The sequence below is a fragment of the Galleria mellonella genome, unplaced genomic scaffold, assembly GCF_026898425.1.
Source record: "Galleria mellonella isolate WM207_F2 unplaced genomic scaffold, CSIRO_AGI_GalMel_v1 utg36, whole genome shotgun sequence".
NCBI lineage: Eukaryota > Metazoa > Arthropoda > Insecta > Lepidoptera > Pyralidae > Galleria > Galleria mellonella.
In genome coordinates, this window is record NW_026442086.1 from 8,584,946 (window position 1) to 8,609,988 (window position 25,043).

The following is a 25,043-nucleotide window of genomic DNA, read 5'->3' on the forward strand; positions in this document are numbered from 1 at the left end:
CGCATATTGAAATAAACAGTTTATAGTACAGAAATAGTGCGCCGCTTCTGGATCTGGAGCGGGCGGGCACTCGGCTTTTATGGCTGATTATTTCGGGATGACTTGACTGCGTACCGGCGGGAACAGGATGTGGTCTGCACACTGGAAGTGTGCGCGCACTACGTGAGTAATACTCCCCCGCTGGACAACTGGCTCTCAGATCAATGGTTATCATTGGAAAGTGACATTAAGCAAGCAATCCATACTGTACTGTTGGGAGAGGGACTGGCTGAAAACCAGCGCTGTGCAGCTGTACACATTGCACTGGGACACTAACAGCATCAGCTGAGCTAGTTCCTTTTGCCTGATATGAAACACTTCTTATATATGTGGTATTTTTGCATTTTCTTTTGTAATTGTGTTTTTCTGGCAATAGATATTTTCCATTCTATTCTACTGCTAAAAATGTGTCTCTCTTGTATTTATTTAAACTAGTTAGCTTAGAATAGGACTTTTCGAGAACGAATTTTCACTGATAGATGAAGATGCATCTATTAGACATTAGATGATTTATTAGAGAGTAGGTAACTTTGAAATAGTCCAGGGAAGATCTGTTCCGTTTCTGAGGTATGTTTTATAAAGCCCTAGATATAAATGCTAATTAGTATTCTTCGCACATTTTTTTTTTTAATTATTTTTATTTCGTATTCTAAACCAGTTCGTCAAAGACATCACGGAAAATTATGGAAACTGTCAGATTTCAAGTGATACCCAATTCTGACTGATCTTTTCATTGAATTTTGAATCAAAGCGTAATTTTGTACCACCAATTTTTACTACAAAACTATTCAATTTACGGACTGCATTTCGATATATAGTAACATAATGATTATAGAATTACATTGTGTAAGACTGACGCAGATGAAAACATACGGACATAACTAATTATAGTAAAACATCCCTACAAATATAGTACTTGTACATAATTGCGTAATTGCAAAGACATCCATGATGTGAGCGAGACTCACAAAAAGAAAAGAAAAAACTGGGTTACACATTTGCCATCAATTTATTGTCACTACAAAAACTACAGAAAGATTACCAGATGCTGGTAATGATGTACAAATTGAAATAATCTTAATAATTGTAGTGGTCTGTCTGTTATTTGCCGACTTTCGTGTTCCGTTGACTTGCGGAAGTGGCTGGATAATAATAATTGTTGTACTTACCTTAATTCATACTCTTATTTGATTGTACCTAATAGTAAGGTATCATAGCCGTAGCTGCGAGGAGGGGGAGGTTGAGGGGCAATGCCCTATCTTAAATAGAAAAGGTCCCAAGAAAATTAGATAGATTTGCTTTTTAGAAGACATTTTTTAGATATAATTATGGCTTCTGTCCTACCAAAAAGTTCTTTTTCACTACCCTAAACTTGGGTCTAGCTCCGGCCCTCTAAAGTATGTGTCATGTACATGTGTTCTGCTTTTATACATTTAATGAAAATACACAGGTTTGTTACAAAGGATACGTCAACCCAAAACCTAGTGATATTTAATATTGACATTTTTTAAACTAAGTAATTCTTCACAACGGACATAATCGCAATACGATAATAATTCACAAACATTTCTATTAGTGAAATTTTTTTTACATATTCCAGTTTCGCCGTATTCCATGTTTTTTATGGAAGATTTTTTGTAATGGATGATAATGGAATGGTAACCGACGCGATTTCCAGGAGAAACCGCGTCGAGATTGACCTGATAGGGTATATTGTTAGCATTGGGGACTAACCTCCCCATTACTAACAATCCCTTCCCCCCTCTTATGGAAGATTGTCCAGTATGACAGATGATATCTATCCAGATTTTAAATTAGTATTGTTCAACTAATGAAACCATAGTGTGCTACAGTAAAAAAAAATTAAAACGTGAATGCAAACGTTGCTGATAGAACCTTGTATTTTTTACCTAATAGCTAATTATTAGCATTTGAAATGAAGAACAATTGACACGACCGTACTATAAATAGAAATAGCTCGCATACAAATATCGCAGGTATAATTGAGTATTGCATACAAGTGTACAAATTCCAACATGTCGACTTTGAGTTATTTATATATTGCGCTTGTGTTTGCAGTTTTATGTGTGTACAGAATCGTTGTGGTGTGCGCTCTGCCTAGCCTACTAATGTGGTCTCAACTAAAGGCTGCTTAGATACGACACGCGTCCGAAGCCTGTACATTAAGTAGGCAAAATTCTATTAACTACTTACTTTTTTGTCCGCTACTACGCACGTGTGGATTTTAGATGTAGGGAAAACAATGAAATGTACCATTTCTGTTAGGTTTATCAAGAATTTTAGGATAAAACTTTAGAAATACTAAAAACTTTCTCCAAGTTAATTCAGTTTTTGCATGATGCCGAAATAAACATAGATCGAATTCTAAAAAATATTGTTTTGGCTGCTACTCTTCTCTTATTAGAGTCCTTTATATAGATTTTTCTTGAATATCTCCCTTGTCTCACATTAGTTAGTAGTTACAATTTTATTATTAAGAACTTAAATATGCTAATGGAAAAATCCAAAACGTGATATCGTTATATGCTATTATTTATTGCAATACAGTGATTCTGTATGTATAAAATGTGAAAAAAATATACGAGTATCTTTCATATTTAGAAAATTGTAATTAATTTTATTATTTCCAATGTAGGACACTGGCTGTATCGTGACGTTATCCGAGCAAATCAATAGGATAAAAGTATTCTATATATTATTTTGATTATGATTCATCTCTGTACTAAATTGCATTTAAATTTTTTTTTATACAACTTAGAATGGCAAACAAGCTGACGGCCCACCTGATGGAAAGTGGTAACCGTCGCCTATAGACATGAGCAGTACCATGGACATAACAGAGTATACTGTTTCGCCCATGATACCCCCATGCGTTGCTATTCCTGAGGAATTGTTATTCGTCTGTACCCAGTAAATTCACACCATATCCCACCATTCAAACCGAAACACAGCCAATCAAACACAACTGCTTCATGGTTGAAACACGAATGGGACAGAGGTACCCAAGCAAACGACTTTTGTACAATGTCTCCCTCTGGTAAATTTGCATTAGGTGTGATTGAATAATAAATATAGTAGAATAATTAGATGAAAAACTGATCAAGAAAAAGTCGAAGATGTTTGTTCTGTTTAGAGGTTTAACTTCAATCTGTCACAATAAGAAGCTATAAATTTCTTTATCATACTCTTTTTTTCTTCTACACCAGCCTGTATAGTTTTATATAGTTCGAATTCAAGTCGCTAAAGGAAAAAGGGCTGTGCCAATAAATACAAGAAAATTGAAGTTTTTGGTTTAACATTCTTGATTGTAATTATCTCTTTGTACTTCTTCTGAAGAGATCTGGTAAAAAAAAATTGTTTTTGTCTATATCGAGTGATGCAAGTGTTAGTTAGACATAAAATTCAGTACTAACAAAGATCACATTTTTTGAAATTATTTATTAACTTACTAAAAGATTATTCACAATTTCTCCTGACAATTTTTTTTTTTTGCTTTCACACCGAAATCCGACAATGTCTTAATTCTGCAAATTTTCAAAAACAAACAGGAAGACGTATTCAAAAAGTGTGTTAATTCTACCTATTGCCCCAAGACATTTATTATAGAACTAATTACTTGTATATAATGAATTTATTCACTGCAAAAATTTATATTCAGCTTTTCAAGTTTTCTTTCAAATTTACCATCAAATTTCAAAATTTCATTAACAGTTTTTTAAAATCTTATTACGTCGTTAACATTTTAGTTGGCTATAAAAGTAATAATAAATTTAGTACTTAGAAATATATGGAAGACTGTATATTATGTTTATATATGCCTCTCTATGTTATATAAACTAATATAGTATATATCTCTGTAATTAGCAGAAAAACTCACAATGCAACCCTTGCCTATATTTTAGTTTCACGAAATTTTATCAAATTATCACACGTTTCGTAGTTGCGTGCACGTTCTATTTTTAAATATTTTATAATTCACTATGTATTGTTATCTGTCTGCTTCTGTCGTACGGTTGTACTTGTGGGTGCGAGCGAGAGGTGCAAGACAGCGCTGATGGCGGGCGGGGCGCGTCCTTCACTTGTCGCGCAACGCGTTGCCGGCGTTCTATTTTTAAAAAGCGGGTAGGAGAAGCGGGGGCGGCGGCGGTTGCTTTGTGTTCAACTGTTCACTCTAGCTTTGTTCTAACATTTGCTTGCGTGATAATGAATGCCTTCAGCATCACGGACTACAGGCCACAAACCGCAGCCGCAGCGCGCTCTCGTGATGACGAATGTTGGTACGTCACTGGCCGTAATCACGATCTTGATACGAATGTCTAATTCACATTCTCTTTGTAAACAAACATGAAAGTGAGCATCTTGTAAGTCCGTTATCACGAAGGACGTCAAGCCTATTGCATTGACGTCTGTTCCTTCATTTATTCTTTGTTTTAATTACCTAGTACTCGCAAAGATTATCATTTTTTTCACTTCAGATTTATTTACTGAACAGATTTGAAATATTTTAGGATTCCTTGACAGCAAACTCAGAAGTTTTATCTAATATTAGAAAAGCATGCATCTGATATAACGCTCTAAAAAAATATATATAAGTAAACTCAACTCTTGACCCGTCGCCAACAATAGTTTCATCAACTCCCACGTAAACCTTATAGATAATTTTGTCTTGAACAGATGGTCCTAGCGAGCCTAGATCAGAATAAAAGTATTCATTTTTAAACTTTTTTTTTATAATAACGGTAGTATGTGAGGTAGCTTTACGATGGATAGCATTTCCTGAAATCTATAATTTGTAGTGTAATGCATACTCTACACTCTTAGTGCGGCTAGATTAATCTTTGAAACCGTGTATGTAAAGACGAGACCCTACTATTCAATTACATTGATTTGCTTTTTTTTATACCACTGAGGTGGCAAACAAGCATACGGCCCACCTGATGGTAAGTGGTTACCGTAGCCTATGAACACCTGTAATACCAGAGTTATTACGCGTGCGTTACCAACCCTTAAGAAACCTCTTTACCCCCCTTTTGAAGAACCCCATGCTGTAGTCTCTTGGGAAAACCTCGGCAAGGAGCTCATTCCACAACCTGAGTTGTTCGTGGGAGGAAACATCTCTGAAACCGCGCAGTACGCGACCATCGAGGCTGTAGGACATGAGGATGAACTCCCTGTCGATGGCGAGCCGTACGATGGTAGAAAGTGGCTGTCGAGTAGTCTACTCTAACTTAATAGATCACGTGCTATTCTATTGCCGGTATTCATTTCTTCTTTGAAGTTCCATATTCCAACATACTCGTGTTAATGATTTACATTAAGATGTAGCACCATAGTGGAAAGGATTGTTGGGCTCCGTTAAGTATTGGTGAACGCAATGATGACTGGGTTATACATCTCAGACTCATGATCAGGTGCTAATTCTGATCTGCTGTACGTAACTTAGACTAACTTAGTTATAATTTACTATAACTTTGTATATTATAAATTATATCAATGTTTATATATATATATATATATATATATATATATATATATATATATATATATATATATATATATATATATATATATATATATATATATATATATATATATATCAGATTGCAATTAATCCGAAGTCGTTGATGGGTTAAACACTGCGCTACGTTGAATTTTTGACAGTACCAATAGATTTGGGATTTAGTCAATCCTAACAAATGCCAAGCTATTAATTCTTAGAAGTTCAAGACAACTTCGCGAAATTGATAGCCGTTCAATACCTTCGATTCTCTGCAATGACGTTCAAATCCCTTATTGTATCTTAACTACTATTACTAACTATTGATAGTTCTCTGGGTTTGGATTGTTATGTTGAAGAAATCTCGCGAAAAGTTACGTCCTCCTTGTATGATTTATGTAAGTTAAATAACTTCCTCCCAAGCTCTACCAAAGTGTCACTTGTCCAATCACCAGTAGTGACGTGTGTTATTCAAATATGAATGAGGGCCTTCTAAATAAATTGGATCGTCTTTTCAATAATTGTATCCGCTTCATCTATGGGTTGCGTAAGTACGACTATATCTCATTTTATCGTTCTCAATTTAAATGGCTTCCCATCAGACAACTGAGAAATGTTCGTCTGCTTTGTATTATTCTCTTTTCTATTTTATACGATCCAAACTCACCTGAAAGAATACTTCAAGATCTAAACTTCTTAAAGATCTGCCCCGACCAAATTGGCATTCTAACATAAACTACGTTCTTTTTATTTATAATGGAATCCCTATAATCGTAATTTGTTTTCAGTTTTGCTTTGTCTGATGCTAGTATTTCCCTTGTATCCGAATGGTTTTTCGTCTGTCATTATTTATTATTATATTTAGTATATATGTATGTATAATGTAGATAATATAAGTGTTATATGTATGTTATTTATATATTAGTATTTAATATTAATATTGTTGTTGTTTTTCTATTTATTTGCTCATTACGTTGCACCGTCAATTATATTTCCTGTTATTCCTGTCTACGGTCGACTGGTAGATAACGTCATATGGTGTTAAATCCGCCATTTACAATACCTGTGCGTATTAAAGTTTAATATATTAATAATAATTATTATTATTATATACAAATAAAATATTAGAAGACAACTGACATCATTCTATCAAGGCACATCATTTTTTTTTATACCACTACCTCAGTGGTAAACAAGCATACGGCCCACCTGATGGTAAGTGGATACCGTAGCCTATGAACACCTGCAATACCAGAGGCCTTACGCGCGCCTTACGCACATCATAAATATAGGAACTTCATTTTAAAAGAGTTCTTCATACAATAGAGGCAAACTTATTCACTACGAATGTGCTTTGGAAATTTCAATAGAATTGTGATGATAAAAGTGATGGGTTCTATGCCGGCGAAGTTGCGGGGTTTCCCTCTGATAAGTGAACTCCAATCCTTCATAAATAATGTGATAAAGAAATGAAGGACGTTCCAGGCGTCCCGGGCGACCGCCCATCAGCCGTCTAAATATAGTCTCGGCTAAAAATAACTACCCCCAGCGCCCCCTCCCCTCGCCTCCCACCGCGCTCTATCTGGCGGGGTGTTCCCACCACCCAACCTCCACCGCCACAGCGCTACCTCACGACCTACATTTAAATAGTCTCCCTGGATGCCTTCAAATCCTGAAATGATTGCTACAATTTATTCTAGTGCTTTAGGAATCATACCTATTTGCCTCCTGTCACATATATTTCTGCTATTGTTTACTTACATAAAAATACGTTTTTTAGTCTTCAAGTTCATTCGATTATGTTTTATTAACTACATTAGTATAAACTAGCGGCCCGTCCCGGCGTCGCACGGGTGGACCGTTTTAACATTTCCCTTCACTGCTCTGCTCCTATTGATCGTAGCCTGATGAAAAGTATACTATAACCTGCCCAGGAGTATAAAGAATAATTGTACTAAGTTTCGTTAAAATCCGTCGAGTAGTTTTTGTTTCTATAACGAACATACAGATAGACAGACAAAAATGTTACTGATTGTATTTTTGGCATCAGTATCGATCACTAATCACCCGCTGATAGTTATTTTGGAAATATATTTCATGTACAGAATTGACCTCTCTACAGATTTATTATAAGTATAGATTAATATACATTTACATAAACTTAATATCTATTAAGTTTTATTAATATAAACAAAATTGAAAAGCTTCGAACAATTTACAGTCGGTAAATTACCATACTAATGTTTGACTTACATTTATACCTAAAAACAATTATAAATGGTATTACTAAATTGGGAAGATGTCTTAAAATAACTCTCCTAGTTCAATATATTGGACTAGAAACTACAATTAACAACAAGTGAAGAGAATATATTTTCTACAATTGGTACGTCGGTTAGAAAACTATTTACAAGGGTGGGTACGACGTTATTCAATAATGTACTTTCTTTTGAAACAAGTTTATTGGTATTTAGATGAGAAGTGATTACAATACGATTGTATCAGTGATTAACTTCGTGCTTCATGCTGTTTAAAATTTTCAGTTTAGTTGAAATATGAAAAGGCTTGAAACGATTGCAAACTTAATGAAAACTTTTCATTAATTAATGATTGTTGAAACTACGTTTCAAATAAGACATCACTGCGGAATATTTTTCAAACGAACGATTATTTGACAGGAGCGAGAGGTTTTTTGAAACAAGAGCACGAAAAATATGTTTATTAAGTTCGTGAACATCCCTCATGGCTAAGCTCGGACTTTTACTTATATAAATATAAAAAGAAGAGGAAAAGAAATGAAAAAATAAGAAAGATTTTTCAACCAATTTAAGTGAAGCAGTTGTGTTTGCATGGCTGTGTTTCGGTTTGAAGGGTGGGATATGGCGTGAATTTACTGGGTACAGAGGAATAACACCTGAGTCCTCAGGAATGGCAACGCATGGGGAGTATCATGAGCAAAACAGTATACTCTGTTATGTCCATGGTACTACTCATATCTATAGGCGACGGTTACCACTTTCCATCAGGTGGGCCGTCAGCTTGATTGCCATTCTAAGTTGTATAAAAAAAACGGTTCGCTGTTTCGTTTTATCCTTCGTGTATGTGTTTGTTTCATTATTTTTTTTATGATTATTAAACGAGTTTGGTGTTGTTAATTGGGCACGTTGGTTGTCTAGTTTCTTATTATACAGTAGCTTTGCTTAAATGGTACTTAATAACAAGAGGTATTGTTTACCTTTCTATCGTTGTGAATGTGAATAATAATTCTAATTTTAGCACCCCTAATACTAGAGGCTGCGTTAATTTTAAAAGTTTATGTCCATATATATTTTGAAATCGCGGATATTGCACTATTATTCTTTAAAAGTGGCATCATTTACTCTGTTAGTTTGGCAGCATGTATGTATTATATTATGTACATTACTCAAATGTGGGCCGTTACTAATTTGTGAAGATGTTACTGTCACGTCTTTATTTTGGGTTGGCTTGTTTTTCACATCGCATTGTTTACTGTGAATATGTAACATCAATAGGAAGAAAAAAAGAGCAAATTTTTTTTAATGGGTGATAATGGAATGGTTACCCCGCCTGTGCTATCGGTATACACTAGCGAGGTACCAGTGGTGGATGATAAATGAGGATGAAGTAGGTCAGTTAGCCCATCGTGACGAATTCAACAAGAATTGTTCACAATGGTTTTTTATAATAGGGCATATTGCTAGCAATTGGGCTGTCAAACTCCATTGATAACAATCCCTCCCCCCCCCCCAAAAAGAACAAATTGAAAAGTTTTTCTTACTTTATATACAGAATATAGTTTATTGCAATTTCCTTGAAGAACTTACTTCTAGTAGTTAATTTTAAACTTTCGTTGTTTACATATATTTTTAAATATACAATCGGGACTTAACGCGATGAAAAACTTTAATAGGTAAATAGTACCTACATACCTTTACTTACATTACTTCAAATACGTTAAACCGTGCTTAGAATAAGTAAAAATATGTTTTGGAAATTCGGAATTCACTATCTAAACTAAAAAAGTTTATTTTTATAACTCCATTTCTATCACTTAATTGATATGGCCGGATAGACCTAGCCTATAAGCCAATAAATGGAGTTCAAATGTATGGTGTCGATATAACTGATACGTATCTCAATCCTGTACAATTTGCATTTTTCTATTAACGATATCATCACCAGAACGTTGCTCTCCAAGTCATATCAATTTCACCAATTTTATTCGCTCTCTTCATCAGTTTCTTTACAATAAATATTACTTAGTCTCGTGTCGGAACACTTTCGAAGTGTGGTATTTAGAGAATGAATTAAGACTTCCTATTACTATGGTATAATATAGGTGAACTCGTTTGGTTGTCGGCAGATATGGCGCACGAGACAGCAGGCGGCGCCGACGGCTCACCACATCACACGCCGTCGCCGCCGCACGCTGCCCACCTGCCCATAGCAGACACCAGCTTTCATCATCAGATTATGCAGGTAATCACCGCTGTGCGCCGTCCAGCGTCGCCCGCAACACCACACGACCGGCAACGTTGACAGGAATCAAGTATACCCGTGATCACTTTTGATTTGCTATAACTCAAATAGTTGATGGTCGAGTACTCAGTAAATATTACGTTATTATCAGTTCTGTTTAATTTTTTTATCTATGTTAAAGTTTTATTTTTTTCCTTTGTCCGACTCATTAAATATCAGGGCCACCATTAAAGAGAATTTAATTAGAGTTTAATATTTGTATTGTAAGAAGAAGACATACTGCGCTGACCCCAACTAAATGGGAAAATTTTATATTGTAAATATTCAATTTAAAATTATAACCTTTATGTAGTAATCATGGGTTTAGAAATAGAAAAAGGAAACTAATAATACGCGGCCTTTATTGTAAATAAAGTGTTAAAAAAAGAACCCGCTTATTAAATATAGAGGGGTCAATGTTTAAAAAATTGCTGAGTTCCCGTGACCTTTCCCCGGAATATTGCAGCCGCGTGCCAGCGCCCATCCATCTTGTTTTTAAACTCGGCCCAAGCAGTATTTATAAAAAGATCCCGCGCGCCGTTATAAATAAACCAATATCAACGCGATATAACGCGTACAGCGCTCAGTCAGTCCGTCTGCATACTATATTTACATGCGATCCGCTCCGTTCCGTGTAAATATGGACGATTAATTTTAGACTAAATGTTGATACGATGCTGCGCGGCCTCCATTCCTGTCGCTCCACTCGCTTGCGATTTACTCCATTTCATAGTACTGCAGTCATACGAACAATCACTGGAAATAATACATTACTATTTTGAAGTGCCAATACACGCGTGTAAAATTGTCTCAAATCTTTTATATCTCTGCATATTACACGTGGAAATGTAAGAAGAGAACTATCACTGTCCGGTGATAAAGACAATATCCAATGGCCATCTGTAAAGAGACAAAAATAATGATTACACGTGTCGCGAATTTGTACAACGCCCACGCATTCGGTGAACAGAGGCCGTGGATTGTATGCGTACCTTTATTAATCAGGTCAATCGAGCGCGGTTGATGTGACGGGCAGCGCGCGTGGCAGGGCAGGGTGTCGCGGGCACCGCGTCCGTCGCGCGACGCACCGCTCCAAGCAGAAGCACGACAATATTTTCGTAGCGCCCACACGTGCGCGCAAAACATCCGTTCACGGGGCTATTCGCGGCACGCTCACATTCCGACGCCCGCCGTTTTTTCCAACGAACTAAAATAATGCGCGCGACGCCAGAAATATGCCACACGACGTTTGTGCAACCGCTTTTTATCATATTTTGATCCTCGGACATTTTCAGCGGAGATATCAAGGTTGTATCCGCTTCTCCGCATCTCCGTATTCGAACCATCTTTCGCCACCCTATATTTGTTCATCGAAGTTGACGACTCGCATTTTATTTTTTCTACTTCAATTCCTATAGTAGTTTGATTAACAGTTCTACACCTACAATCTCCCCACATAAAACTGTTAATTTGTGTAGGAAGTTTATTTGCATTACATCTATCTTTAGATATATTTGATAAAGTCTAATTTCATTTTCAATGTATTCATAAATGTTTTTCGCTAATTTGTTTACCGATTGTAACATTTTTTATTACACTATACGTGATTCCTGTCATGTTGACCGCGCCGGTCGCTCGGGCCCGTAGAGTGGAGACCTACATATATTTCCTCTCGTTGTCAGAATCAGAGCCCAAGAAAGAATCATATCGCGGAGAGAGCGAAACAATCATTAGAAAATAGTTTCCTGCTACAAGTGAGTCCAAATTATATAATAGCTGCGTAAAGATATCGTGTCATATTCATAGAGAACGCTCAGTATATGTAAAGCTTTGTGAATGGAGCCTGCGTATGTGCGTAGTCCACGCCCCTGCTTGCCGCTACCTCTCTTACGACACCATAAATAACAGCTCCGAGCCAGTACACCCGTTGGATATGACACAATGTTTTTGCTAATTTTCAAATTACAAACTTTAACAGTGTGATCTATAGGATTATTGAATATTTTTAAAAATATACTGAATAATATAAATGTTTGGTTGGTTCGTGTATGTTTGGATGCCACCAAACATGTTCTATGTTGTTGAATGAGAATACGGCACATTGTGCATTCAATATACTTTATATAAATTGTACTATAGCTATTCAGGCACTGTAGCATGATTGTTTTTGTATTTGTTTGTTATATTGCTTATCATTTCACTCACTACCTACATCATGACACTTGACCACTAAGATAGACGCATTATTGTTAACCAATGCGAGTGGTAGAGTTTCTCCCACAAACAACATGAATATAAAGTCATCTGTTGTGCTATACGGTATAAAGAAAATATTAATATAATTTTAATATAATAACAAATCATAAACTCATAATATATTTACGAAATTCATAGTAACAACAAAACACTGTCCAGTAGGTAGTGTAATGAATGAAATACTACTCACAGTGAGCGTTTCACATGCCGATGATTCACTAACAACGCCACGACGGTGACGGGTCGAGTGCGCTCACCTCTCATCACACGGGATTCTGTTTCAGCTGAAGAAGCAGCAGCAACTGCAGCAGGAGATCTTGCTGCAGTCCTTCCAGCAGCAGCGGCAGCAACTCGCGCAAGAACATGAACAACAGCTCAGGCTTCACTTTAAGGTGAATTTGAGTTCAATTACGAAATTCACGTCACAAACAGCAACACTTCCTTGTATTATCTGACCTTCAACCTATCCAGCGCTTTTTGTTTTTACCTACACTTTCCTTATGAATTTTTCCTCTCGAGTCTTTCTTTAATGTTATTATTAGATTAATAATTTAGCCAAATAATGCGAAGTCATTTATCTTTCCTTGTTTGAGGCACAATAACTTGATTTTATTTTTAAGTGAGGGTGTGGCTTTTTATCGACAATATGATGAATTTTTTTTAAATCAGTAACCGAGTCAACTATTGTAATTTTCTAATAATACATAAATACCGAAAACGTTTTAAAGAATCGTATTCTGCGCATCTATAGGTAGGTAGGTAACAAAGCTAGTACCTGTAACGGTAGCAAGCAGCAAGCAGCAAGCAACACGCGTTGATCTCTCTTTAGTTCACGTCATGCTGTATGCTGTTCTTAAATTCAAATTATCTTTATTCAAATTAATTTGTTTACAAGCATTTTTAGGTAGTAATATTTTTTAATCTACTGCATGATTCGAGAAGTTGTTACCTGTTGAGAAGAGCCCGCAAGAAACTCAACAGTTACTCTTTTAAGTCTCTGTTAACGTTATGTGTATTTATTTAAATGTACTTAATTAATAGATGCTATTATGAATTATTAATAGAGTTCATTTGGTTCGATCTATATTTGGATGTTTATATTAATAGTAATATTTATTATTGACATAACATCGGCGCGTGTTCGGCGCAATTGAAACAAAATTAAAACAGTGTAGCCAAGTGCTTCCTATTCAGATACTTTTATATATAAGCGCGCTTGCCATACAGAATAGCTGGAATTTGACAAATATAGTTGGCTCGGCCCGACGATGGGCGTCGACGCTATGGTATAAATAGTCATGAATGGTGGTCGAGCAGTCCGTAATTACATCATTCACGCGCTCGTTATGTGACCACATTTAACCTCATTGACATACACAACCTGGAACAATTTGATGCGACATTTTTATTGTTCTCCCCGACACTGGCCAGTTAACATCACAAGCGGAATATGACGAGGCCTATAGTAGTTTTTAATGCCACAGCTTACCTGTTGCACTTCGAACGAATAAACGATATTAATTCGATCTCTCTGATGATTCAGATCCCTACAAACAAGAGTACGAATGTACAAAAGTTATTTATTTATTACTCGTGATAAAATTGATTGAGAGCATCTTTTAAATTACTAAAACAACTGTGTGTTCGTAAATTAAAAGTTAATTTTATCGTTTACATATAAATAAACCAATGCCAGAACAAACACTGAAATAAACGAAACTAATCAGACAACATTTACGTTGTAAAGAATTACGCAACGGTTAATTTATTTACAGTTAGACATTTGATAAAAATATAATTAGTTTAATATCTTAATATTTCTACAACGATAGATGTTGTCCGTGTGTCACTCATTATATTAGCTCTTAACTGTCCACTGCTGAACATAAGCCTCCCCCTTGGGGGTTTTGCCAGTGGTTGCCACGCTTGACAGGTGAATTGGCAACCGCAGTTAGGTTTTGGAGATATTTTAAGAGGTACGCTGCTACCCATCCCCCGTCCTCCCTTAGTCACTTCTTACGACACCCACGGGAAAGGAAGGGGTGGCCTATTCTATGCGGGGACCACACGGTATGTATATTGTAATATTATATAATTTCTACTTATAAGTGGATATCGTCAATAAACAGTGTATTTTAAATTGAGCACACTATACGAGTCTGTCTCGTTAGTTACTCGCTATAAATATAAAAATTTAATTAGCCCCAAAATAACTTAAGGAAATCGTTCAAATAAATAATGGGAAATTTTCCAAAATATTCAAGAGTGGGCGGTGACAAAAATATATGCTTAATTTTGTAGCATTCGAAATTAACAGCGCTTTCAAATTACATGTTTCCGTTTAGAAGATAGAGTTGGTATGCGATTTGGCGTCCACCTGTCTACATGCACGTCAACGGTAAACATCATGTCAGCACGCTCACAGGATCGTTAGCGTTAGAATAATTCAACACACACAAACACGACTGTTACTATAAATTTAAAAATTACTACATCTAGATAGGAAAAACCTTAAAATAATGATAGGGACAATAACGGGTCATTGTCCATTAAACAAACATATTATACACAATAAGAGCCACAGACAGCCCTCTATGTCGAGGCTGTTTCGACGCCGAAGAAACGGCTGCTCGCGTAATCCTGGAATGTGAGGCTGTGGCCCATCAACGTTTAAAAATCCTCGGAACGGTGAGGTCGCTCCGTGAGGCCTGTGAAGATCCCAGGAAGCTTCTGTACTTCTGGGCGGAGCTGGGTTGGCTGTACTAGCCACGACTCATACACACAACAGCCAAAAATGAGAGGCTAAGCGCGGAAAATGGAGTCCAATCTACATTACATTACAAATATAAAAATTGGTCAAATTTACGTTTTTCATAGCTGTTATTTATTGATTTGAAAGAAAGCGATGTAGAAATGTGAAAAGGTATGCTACATTTATTCAGTTGCATGTAGAAACAATATCGGATATCAGAAGAACGAAAATAAAAGATAACAAGTCAAATAACTGGAAGAGATGCCGCTAAGTCCACAGGGGTTGTGTTTAACTCGTGAACGTATTCTTATATTATATATACATATATAATTTTGTTGTTGCATTGGTTTGGCCATTTGGAGAAGAAGAAAGAAGAATTATGAAAAAGATTTATCGAGCAAGAATGAATGGATATGTCGGTAGGGGCCGCCCTAGTCGGACGTATATTGACCAAATAGGCGATGTACTGAAGAAAAGATTGATGAATGTGGAAGAAGCGAAAGAGGTTTGTTTGAATCGAAGCATTTGGCGTTCCATTGTTTCTGCCTACCCTAATAGGAGACAGGCGTGACAGATATGTATGTATGGTAAGCCTTACAGATTTACCAATGCACTCACCAAAAATAAAAAATAATACATCAATGGAGGAAAGACATAATAAAACAATTGTAATTATATTTTAAAATTAAACATTAAAAATGCAATTCTGCATAATTTGTTACCGCCCTATTATTATTAATCTTTTATACATTAAATTTTAAATAAACAAATGAAAAAGGTGTAAAACGTAAAAATGGAAAACCTATACCTGAATATAAAAGTAGATCTATGTTGCTACACGATGATCAGAGAAATCAACGCCTCCAATGTGCATGCATGAGAGGAGTTATAAGAATAGACGCGAGAGATGTAAAGAAAGGTAGAAATCTCTGTGACACGGTTTGGTCTGTACGCCCTAGGATAAAGGGCCTGCAGTGTTGATACACGTGGATAGATCAAAGACGTAGCATATCTTGGCCAATATTGAAGCCAGTTTGTTTTGGAGAACTAATTAATAAGGTAGCTACATATATGTTTTGCGAATATTTACAAAACAAGTGAGGGCTCTCAATCGCACTCGTGGCTGACACATTCTGCGTAGTTATACGATTATTCATCAATGAAAATGTAACAATGTGCGAGAACAGTGTATAGTATGTAATAACCTGCTAAATGATCACATTGGTTACATATAATTGGCCTTTATAATGTAAATTAAGTCAATATATTATTTGACGCACCATTTTCTCGTCGATGCGATATTTTGTTTTTGCTTTAATAATTCGATGTAGATCTTTAAATGCAATGCAAGTAGCTTTCCGCTGTGATCAATGTAATATTACACAATTATTGTGAATTAATTATTATTAACTAACGTTTACCCGCGACTTCACCTGCTTTACCCAGATATACTCGTATTGATTGATCGGAATAAAATATCCTCTGTCTATACTAGATTTCGCATCGATTGTGTAGAGTAAGTTTAAGGCTTAAGAAGTAACAAACAGATACTTTTTCACATTTATAATATTAATAGGGACAGAGAGAATGATTACAACCTATGCACAATAACAACGACTTCCTCACAAGTCTTACTTAAACTCTGATTTGAGTTCTCATTCGTCATCCGACAATATTATTTCCGATCAATGCAACATCGAAAAAGGACCATGAGAATGCCACAGAGGTCCTTATTTATAATAATAAAGCTTTTCAAATTAACTTGATCCGGGAAGTATTTATGAATAATATTTTATTCAGTAAATGTTCAGCTAATTAGGTAAAATGCGGATAGTTGTACGCTTAGGTAGACGTGGGCGGCTCAAAATGTTTCAGTTACGGGCATATTATTATCACCAATTGTCTTGTTTCTACCCCGAATAAATGTTTCAATTCCGACGACAATAAAACTTCTTTGAAGTGGTAACGCATATGTATGATAGGTTTATACTGTTCACTGCTGAACATAAGTCTTCCCCAGAAGGGGAGTTTTGCCAGTACTTGCCACACTTGGCAGGCGGATCGGCAACCGCAGTTAGACTTTAGAGATGTTTTAAGAGGGACGCTGTTATCCATCACTTGTTCTCCCCTAGTCCTCTCTTACGACACCCAGGGGAAAGGAAGATGTGGCCTATTCTATGCCGGGACCACGAGGTCATTATTATTTGTTATGAATTCTCAATATTCACATAATATTCGTTTTCTCACATATGAATGAACAAAGAGTGTATGTATATTGAATGTTCCCTGTTTTCAGATGTGGGAGCAACAGAAGGCGGAGGCGGCGCTGCGAGAGGCGCGCGAAGCGCGGGAGGCGCGGGAGGCGCGCGAGCGACACGAGCGGGACCGGGTCGAGCTGCTGCGGAAAAAGGACAAGCTGGAGCCCAGCGCCAACGCCTCCACGCAGGTCAAACAGAAGCTGCAGGTCAGTTGGCCACCTTCTATTTCTAGTGTCAACTCGTATCGGAGATCAACGATCATTCAACACTAGTTTACCTTTAGAGACTGTCCAGAAAAGAGATCTGGCCCTCTAGACAAGTGGCAAGCGAATTCGTCGATGGAATAGACATCGCTAGCGAGTCCGTGAGAAAGATTGAGATAGCAACGTCGGATGTCTCCAACTTACGGACTCGCTAGCGATGTTGATTCCATCGACGAATTCGCTTGCTACTTATCTAGAGGCCCTGGTGCTCATTCCGAATTAGTTTAGAAGATCTTTAGCCCCGAAGGTACTTCTTTGACCAAGTGTACTGCTGCCCTTTATCTACCCTCGAGTAATAATTTGCCCGTTGTTACTCCAACATGCAATAATACAGTATACCCTTTGTCAGCTCCATCTCTACGCTCCCCTTGACCTTCCTAGCAACCAATGTGGAAAATTCCTAGTTAACTCGAGATAGTTGTCTAATTAACGTCACTTCATCTTCACTGGCCCCGCCACCTTTACTGGTAACGTAGGGCGGGATATGGTACAACCCATCCCATTTTCGTGTCCTAAAAATATAGAACGGCTTTAGTGCTAAAGATTTTAAATAGCCAATAGATTTCTTAAAGACGTCTTTAGGTCCAATACTTACTATCGTTCCCTCGTCCAAATAATATATTTTGATAAATAAAAGACCATATTCGTTATTTGTAAATCGACAACCATGACCCCATCAAAGTTGTTGAAAGCTATCAATTCTCCATAGGCGACGGTGCCCGTACAAGCCAACCGTCCGCTCACTTGAAGCAAGACATTGCAACTAGATAACCAATATTATCACAATCACACCTCGACGGAACATCGTCAGGTATTTAATTTTGGACCCATACATGGAAAACCGAATTGAACCCGCGTCAAAAGTACCAAGAATCGCTAATTACAAGTCGCAGTACATCGCCTCAGCGACTCGAAGGTTGTTTATGTTACTAATAATATTATTATATCGATTCCAGGAATTTCTCAAGAAAAAACAAGCCGCCGCGAATGCCAATGGAACAGTGCCCGGCTCACCGTATAGGAATTGGTATGCGTTGCAACCATTCATATTTCTTGGATGTTATTAAATTTTTATGTTGCCAGCATCAAGAATATTCAGATTTTGATTTATGTATAGCCAGTGTTCACCGGGCTTCGTCACTCGACCTGTCAGCGTGGCCGGAACACGTTAATTGAACGAGATAAAATGTAGCCAAGTAGACTGCGTCCTTCAAATTCAAATCATCTTAACAAACAATTCAAATAGACTTGTTTGTTACGAGCATTTTTAAAGCGTCATTTTTTATGAATTTATTGCGAGGTTCGGAATGTTGTTGTCAGCTGAGAAGAACCCGCAAAAACTCAACAGTTACTCTTTTAAATCTCAAATGTACTGTGTCTAAAATTATATGGTCATTAAATCTTAATTATGGTCATAGTACACCATGATATGCAAAAGTCGTTTGCTTGGGTACCTCTGTCCCATTCGTGTTTCTACCGTGAAGCATTATTTTGCATGGCTGTTTCGGTTTAAAGGACAGTGGATTAACAAGGTACAGAGGCATAACACCTGAGTCCTCAGGAATGGTAACGCATGGAGGGGGGGGGGGAGGGGTGTATCATGGGCGAAACAGTACACTCTGTTATGTCCGTGGTACTGCTCATGTCTATAGGCGACGGTTACCACTTTGCATCAGGTGGGTCGTCAGCTTGGTTGTTATAGTAAGTTGCATAAAAAAAATCTCGCAGAGTCGAGTTGCTTATTCGTTTGTTTATATTTTCATCAAAGTCTCTTGAAACAGACTTCAATATGTATAAGCAGTATTAGCGTCAGTTATGATTGCGGATATTCTAAAATAGCAATGACGTTATTTGTGTACCAAACAAATATGTTGGTAGTGTAATTTAAAAAATATAAGCAAATATAAATAATAATTAAATGATGTCATAGTTAGTCCACGGTATTTTTGTTTCAAAACAAATATACGTTTGGCAAGTATTAAATAAGATTTTTTTTTTATACCTTTTTGTATCCACGAGTACTACATCTGTTGTTTGGGAACTTGTCAATTATTTTCTTTTTGCCGCCAAAATTCGAATTGTCAATAACAATTTAATAAAAATGTTATTGTATAGTTTTAGTTCGTTATCAGCAGTTCTATTTTTTAATCTAATATCAATCCAATCAATTTTTTTTGATGGATGAATATGGTATGGTAACCCCGCCTGCGCTAACGGGATACGCTGGCGGAGCACCAGTGAAGGGCGATAGATGAGAATGAAAACAGGCCAGTTAGCCCATCATGATGAATTCATCAGGAATTAACCATGATAGTTTCCAGGGGGAACCGCGAGGAGGTCGACCTGGTTGGGTATATTGTTAGCAATGGGATTCTCAGTCTCCATTACTAAAAATCCCTTTCCCCCCAATCCAATCTATTGCCAATGACAGTTTTATACTGCATTTGTGAAACAACAGTTAGGAATTAGCTTATAATTGGGATCGGTTTACAATAGTTTGCATTGGCAAGTTGCACTAATATGTAACTATCAGAACAATATGGTACCATTATGTCGCTAGTGTTGCAAGTCGAGAGTGCGAAACGTCTCAATTACAATATCGATATAATGGAGTTTATTTCAAGAACATTTTTTTTTAAATAATCATTTAGTAATATTGATCTGATTGATTTATTGACAACGCCGAACGCCTCCTATAAATCACGCCATTCTTACACCTCAACGCTTTAGACCTTGTCGCCGCCCTTACAGCTTTGTGCTGCTTCCGATAGTTTTCAAGTTGAACACGTTCCGTACAGGGGCATAGTGAAGTCGTCGTCGGGCGAGTCGATCACGTCGACGGGCGCGACGGCGACGGCGCACCCGTACCGGCTGGCCGGGCCGCTGCCGCTGGCGCTCAACGCAGCGCCCGCGCAGCCCTCGCCCGCCGACTACCCGCTGCGCAAGACAGGTACTCTATTGGCACTCTACTCGCTCGCTCGCTCGCTCGGCCTCCGTCGCTTGCACGCGTGCTGGCTTGTCTTACTCGCTGCTCAGAAGCGGCACGAGGAATAAATACTATGAGCAGCACATTCGATGGATAATTAGTAATAATATAACCCGCGAATTTTCAATTTGTGTTCGATTTCTTATTTCAAAAATAAATTGTAAATTTAAATTTAGAATGCAATAATGTTACCGACCTAAGCAGATTTCTTTTTTTTTTTTTTTCATTGTTCAGTGAAAACATAACTAATTGTATGGTTACATCAATTTAGCCGTTCTGTTGTTGTGAATATTGTCATATTGATGGGTGCTGTTCATGTATTAAGAAAACGGTTATGATTTTAAACAAGGCGCTCGTTGGTTTGTTTGCCATTGCTCCCCACAGATACTGTTGTGTGTATAAACGGATTTGTTTTTGTTTAGTTTTAATCTCATAATCGTCGACTTGACAGTAACGTGAAAAAGCTTCAGGATATACGAGCGAGCCGAGCGGCTGCATGACGCGTGAATATCGACGTCTAATATATTATGTATATATATATATATATATATATATATATATATATATATATATATATATATATATATATATATATATATATATATATATATATATATATATATAATCAGTTCAATGTCCACGAATGGTTTTTGATATTTCTTTTTATATATACATTATATGATACTAACAGATATACATAGTGAAGGTATTGATGTGCAGTTGAAAGAATGAAATAAAAACCCTTTATTGTTCCCCTTAAATAATACAGATTACATATGCTTATTATATGTAAAAAAAGCAAAACAAGATAAAGATGCAATAGTATCGCTTTAAAAAAAACATTTTTTTTTTAATTAATATTTAACATACAGTGAGTGACACCGTGTGGTCCCGGTATAGAATGCTACCCCTTCCTTTCCCGTGGGTGTCGTAAAAGGAGACTAAGGGAACTTATTGGTCAGGGGACGGGCAGCAGCGTCCCTCTTTAAACATTACCAAAACCTAACTACAGTTGCTGGCTTAGCAAACGCGCGCCTGCTACTGATAAAACTTCCCTTATGGGTTAGGCCTATGCCCAGCAGTGGACAGTTAATGGCTGAAATAATAATAATACAGTGAATAAAATAAAAAAAATCATCATATCAGCCTTTAACTGTCCACTGCTGAACATAAGCCTCCCTCTTGGGAGTTTTTGCCAGTAGTTGCCACGCTTGGCAGGCAGGTTGGCATCCGCAGTTGGCTTTGTAGATGTTTTAAGAGGGACACTGCTGTCCATCCCTCGCCCTCCCTTAGTCGCCTCTTACGACACCCACGAGACAAGAAAAGGTTGGCCTGTTCTATGCCGGGACCATACGACCAACTGTTAATATACAAGATAACTATATTACCAGAGGGAGACTTTGTACAAAAGTCGATTGCTTGGGTACCTCTGTCCCTTTCGTGTTTCTACCGTGAAGCAGTTGTTTTTTTTTTTTATGGGTGATAATGTTATGGTAACCCCGCCCGCACCAACGGGTACGCTGGCGGAGTACCAGTGAAGGGTGATAGATGAGAATGAAAACAGGCCAGTTAGCCCATCATGATGAATTCATCAGGAATTAACCATGATAGTTTCCAGGGGGAACCGCGAGGAGGTCGACCTGTTTGGGTATATTGCTAGCAATGGGATTCTCAGTCTCCATTACTAACAATCCCTTTCCCCCCGAAGCAGTTGTATTTGCATGGCTGTGTTTCGGTTTGAAGGGTGGGATATGGTGTGAATTTACTGGGTACAGAGGAATAACACCTGAGTCCTCAGGAATGGCAACGCATGGGGAGTATCATGGGCGAAACAGTATACTCTGTTATGTCCACGGTACTGCTCATGTCTATAGGCGACGGTTACCACTTTCCATCAGGTGGGCCGTCAGCTTGTTTGCCATTCTAAGTTGTAAAAAAAAAATATCTTAATTGTAATCATGTAACTGCTAATTTTAGTCATAAAAAACAAAAAAAGACGTATAATACCGCTAGTGTTGCAGGTATTTATATGCTATGGTAACCATTTACCGATCATTACGTGGGCTGTATGCTTGTTTACCATCTTAGATAGATAGATACTCTTTATTGTTTTCTCCAAAAGATTACAATAGTAAACTAATTATAAAATATAAATAATTATAGTGAGAAAACAATGGGCGACCTTATCGCTAAAAGCGATCTCTTCCAGGCAACCCTTGCATGGAGAGGAGTATTTAAAAACAGTCTTAGTGGTATAAGAAAAAAAAAAAAACACTTATAAATTCATATCTTTAAAAAAAACATATTTTTGTAACAAAATGTTAACATATTGTTCTAACAAAAAAGGGACATGGGCTTCACTTTGAACCACAATTTATTGGCTAAAATTTTTTTGATACTTAAAATTGTCTTGTGCGTCAAAGTCCAATTCATCGTGATTAGGTGTGAAATTGATTGATAATTTCGATTAGTCCACACGAAGCTTACGGTCGTTTTTAACACATAACATGATCCATTGTCTAAATTCCTGGACGTTGAACTGCGTATTAATTAATTGAAGTGTTTCTTATTAATACAGTAAATATTAGAGCACTAATCGCGTTTATTATATTATAACAGCAACCGTGTGTACTTGTTGTAAAATGTCCGTTTGTAGTGTGCATCGTCGTATAATTTAATTTATTTATTTATTTATTTATTTTAAATTTAATATTACATCTGGAATCAACAGCTTATATTTAGAATAATAAAAAATATTACATTTACACCACACATTAGACAATTACAGATTCCCAATTTGTATACCAGACAATATTACGCTTGTTTTTTGGAGGGTAGGTTAAATTAAATAGAAAAAAATAAAATAGAAAAGAAAATCTGTGGTGTTACTTATTTGAAACGTCGCAACACTGGAAGTTCAGCAATAACTAGTGTAAAAATGTGTATTATTCGTGTGTGTAGTGTTGCGTGAATGTGGTGTACAAAGAAACAAAATGTCATGGGGTGTACAAAAAAAAAGTGTATTGTGCGCGTATTGTTTTGTATGAAGGAAGGGTTTTTTTTAATGGGTGAAAATGGAATGATAACCCCAAAATTCGGAAAAATAGTTCTCTCTGATTCCGATACGTTGTTTTCGGTGGGTAAGTAGGCGGGGTCTAGAGTTTTATAACTTTATTTAGTATTTATTCTACACTACAAACGGAATATTTAATAATAATTATTGTAACGTACAAACCCGTTCCAATCAATTGTGTATCATTTCGTAAAGAGATTTTCATTTGAAGTTGATTTGATCAGATATATACATTTACTTCTTGTTAAATTCTATTGGAATGGATTTCGTATTAATTCTACCCTCTTACTTAGAAATTTATTCGGTCGCTCATTGCTGTATTATATTATTTTTTTATAATTAACATATAATGTATAAACCACATTAGTTATTAATCACCGGAGCACTGTAATTTTTAAAAGTAAGAGAGGTTCATTTGTACATAATAGTAGACGTTGTCGCGACAAACATATGCAACACTACACAAGCTCCTCTATATATAGGTGAAGTAGACGATCAGAAGCTGCATGTTGAGTCGCCCAATTTTTTTTTTATATACATATTATTACAGTTTATTTACATTGTAAATCTCGATGCGATAGAATCGTACTTGTACGATTAATATATTGTAAAATAAAATAAAAAATCTATCGTCGGAGCGCATGCGTAGTGTTGCATGACGAGTTGTCCCGTGTAGTGTACGGTACGGTACAGTACGGTACAGTGGTTAGACATAATCCGGTAGTGTTGTACGTATGAGCAATGCGCAACGTTAGCTACGAGTATGAGAGTAACCAAGCATGCGTGTGCACTAACCGCGCAGCGTCCGAGCCCAACATGCTGAAGGTGCGGCTGAAGGCGCGGGTCATCGAGCGCCGCGCCTCGCCGCTCGCGCGCCGCCCGCTCAAGACGCGCGTCAAGCACCGCAGTGAGTACGCGCCGCCACACCACACCACACCACACCACACCACACGACACCACAACGCGATACATGCTGTATATAGGCAAAGAAAACTGTTAAACTTGAGGGTGCTATGTAACATACGTATTTTTACTTATCAATTCGAATGTACTAATTTCAAATATGTGTTATTAAATTTAAAAATCCTTTACAAACTCCTTTAAAAATAACTTTTTGTTGTGTTAATGTAGCTGGGGATATTGTGATCGAGTGTATTTTCAATTATCTACTAAGTAGTTTTACAAATTGGTGCCGTGACCAGGACTTAATTTAATCGATCATGAATTACTTTTTAATAATAATATAGGTATACAGTACAAATAAATTTAGTAGTAAAACAGCAAAGTAATTATAGTAATGTATAATATTTTTACTCTATCTACACAAATAACAATTATTAAAAAAAATTAAAAGTAAAA

General features: G+C 36.8%; 1 protein-coding gene across 1 annotated transcript in view; it reads left to right on the forward strand.

The window, feature by feature from the left end:
* The window catches only part of LOC113520725 (histone deacetylase 4), a 115,995-nt gene that overhangs the window by 82,839 nt on the left and 8,113 nt on the right, over nt 1-25,043 (forward strand). The window contains exons 3-9 of the mRNA XM_052897367.1: nt 9,942-10,057; nt 11,779-11,850; nt 12,637-12,744; nt 17,401-17,568; nt 18,582-18,652; nt 20,424-20,575; nt 24,487-24,591. Of these exons, the coding sequence (XP_052753327.1) occupies nt 9,942-10,057; nt 11,779-11,850; nt 12,637-12,744; nt 17,401-17,568; nt 18,582-18,652; nt 20,424-20,575; nt 24,487-24,591 (792 nt within the window). The remainder of the gene's footprint in view (nt 1-9,941; nt 10,058-11,778; nt 11,851-12,636; nt 12,745-17,400; nt 17,569-18,581; nt 18,653-20,423; nt 20,576-24,486; nt 24,592-25,043) is intronic.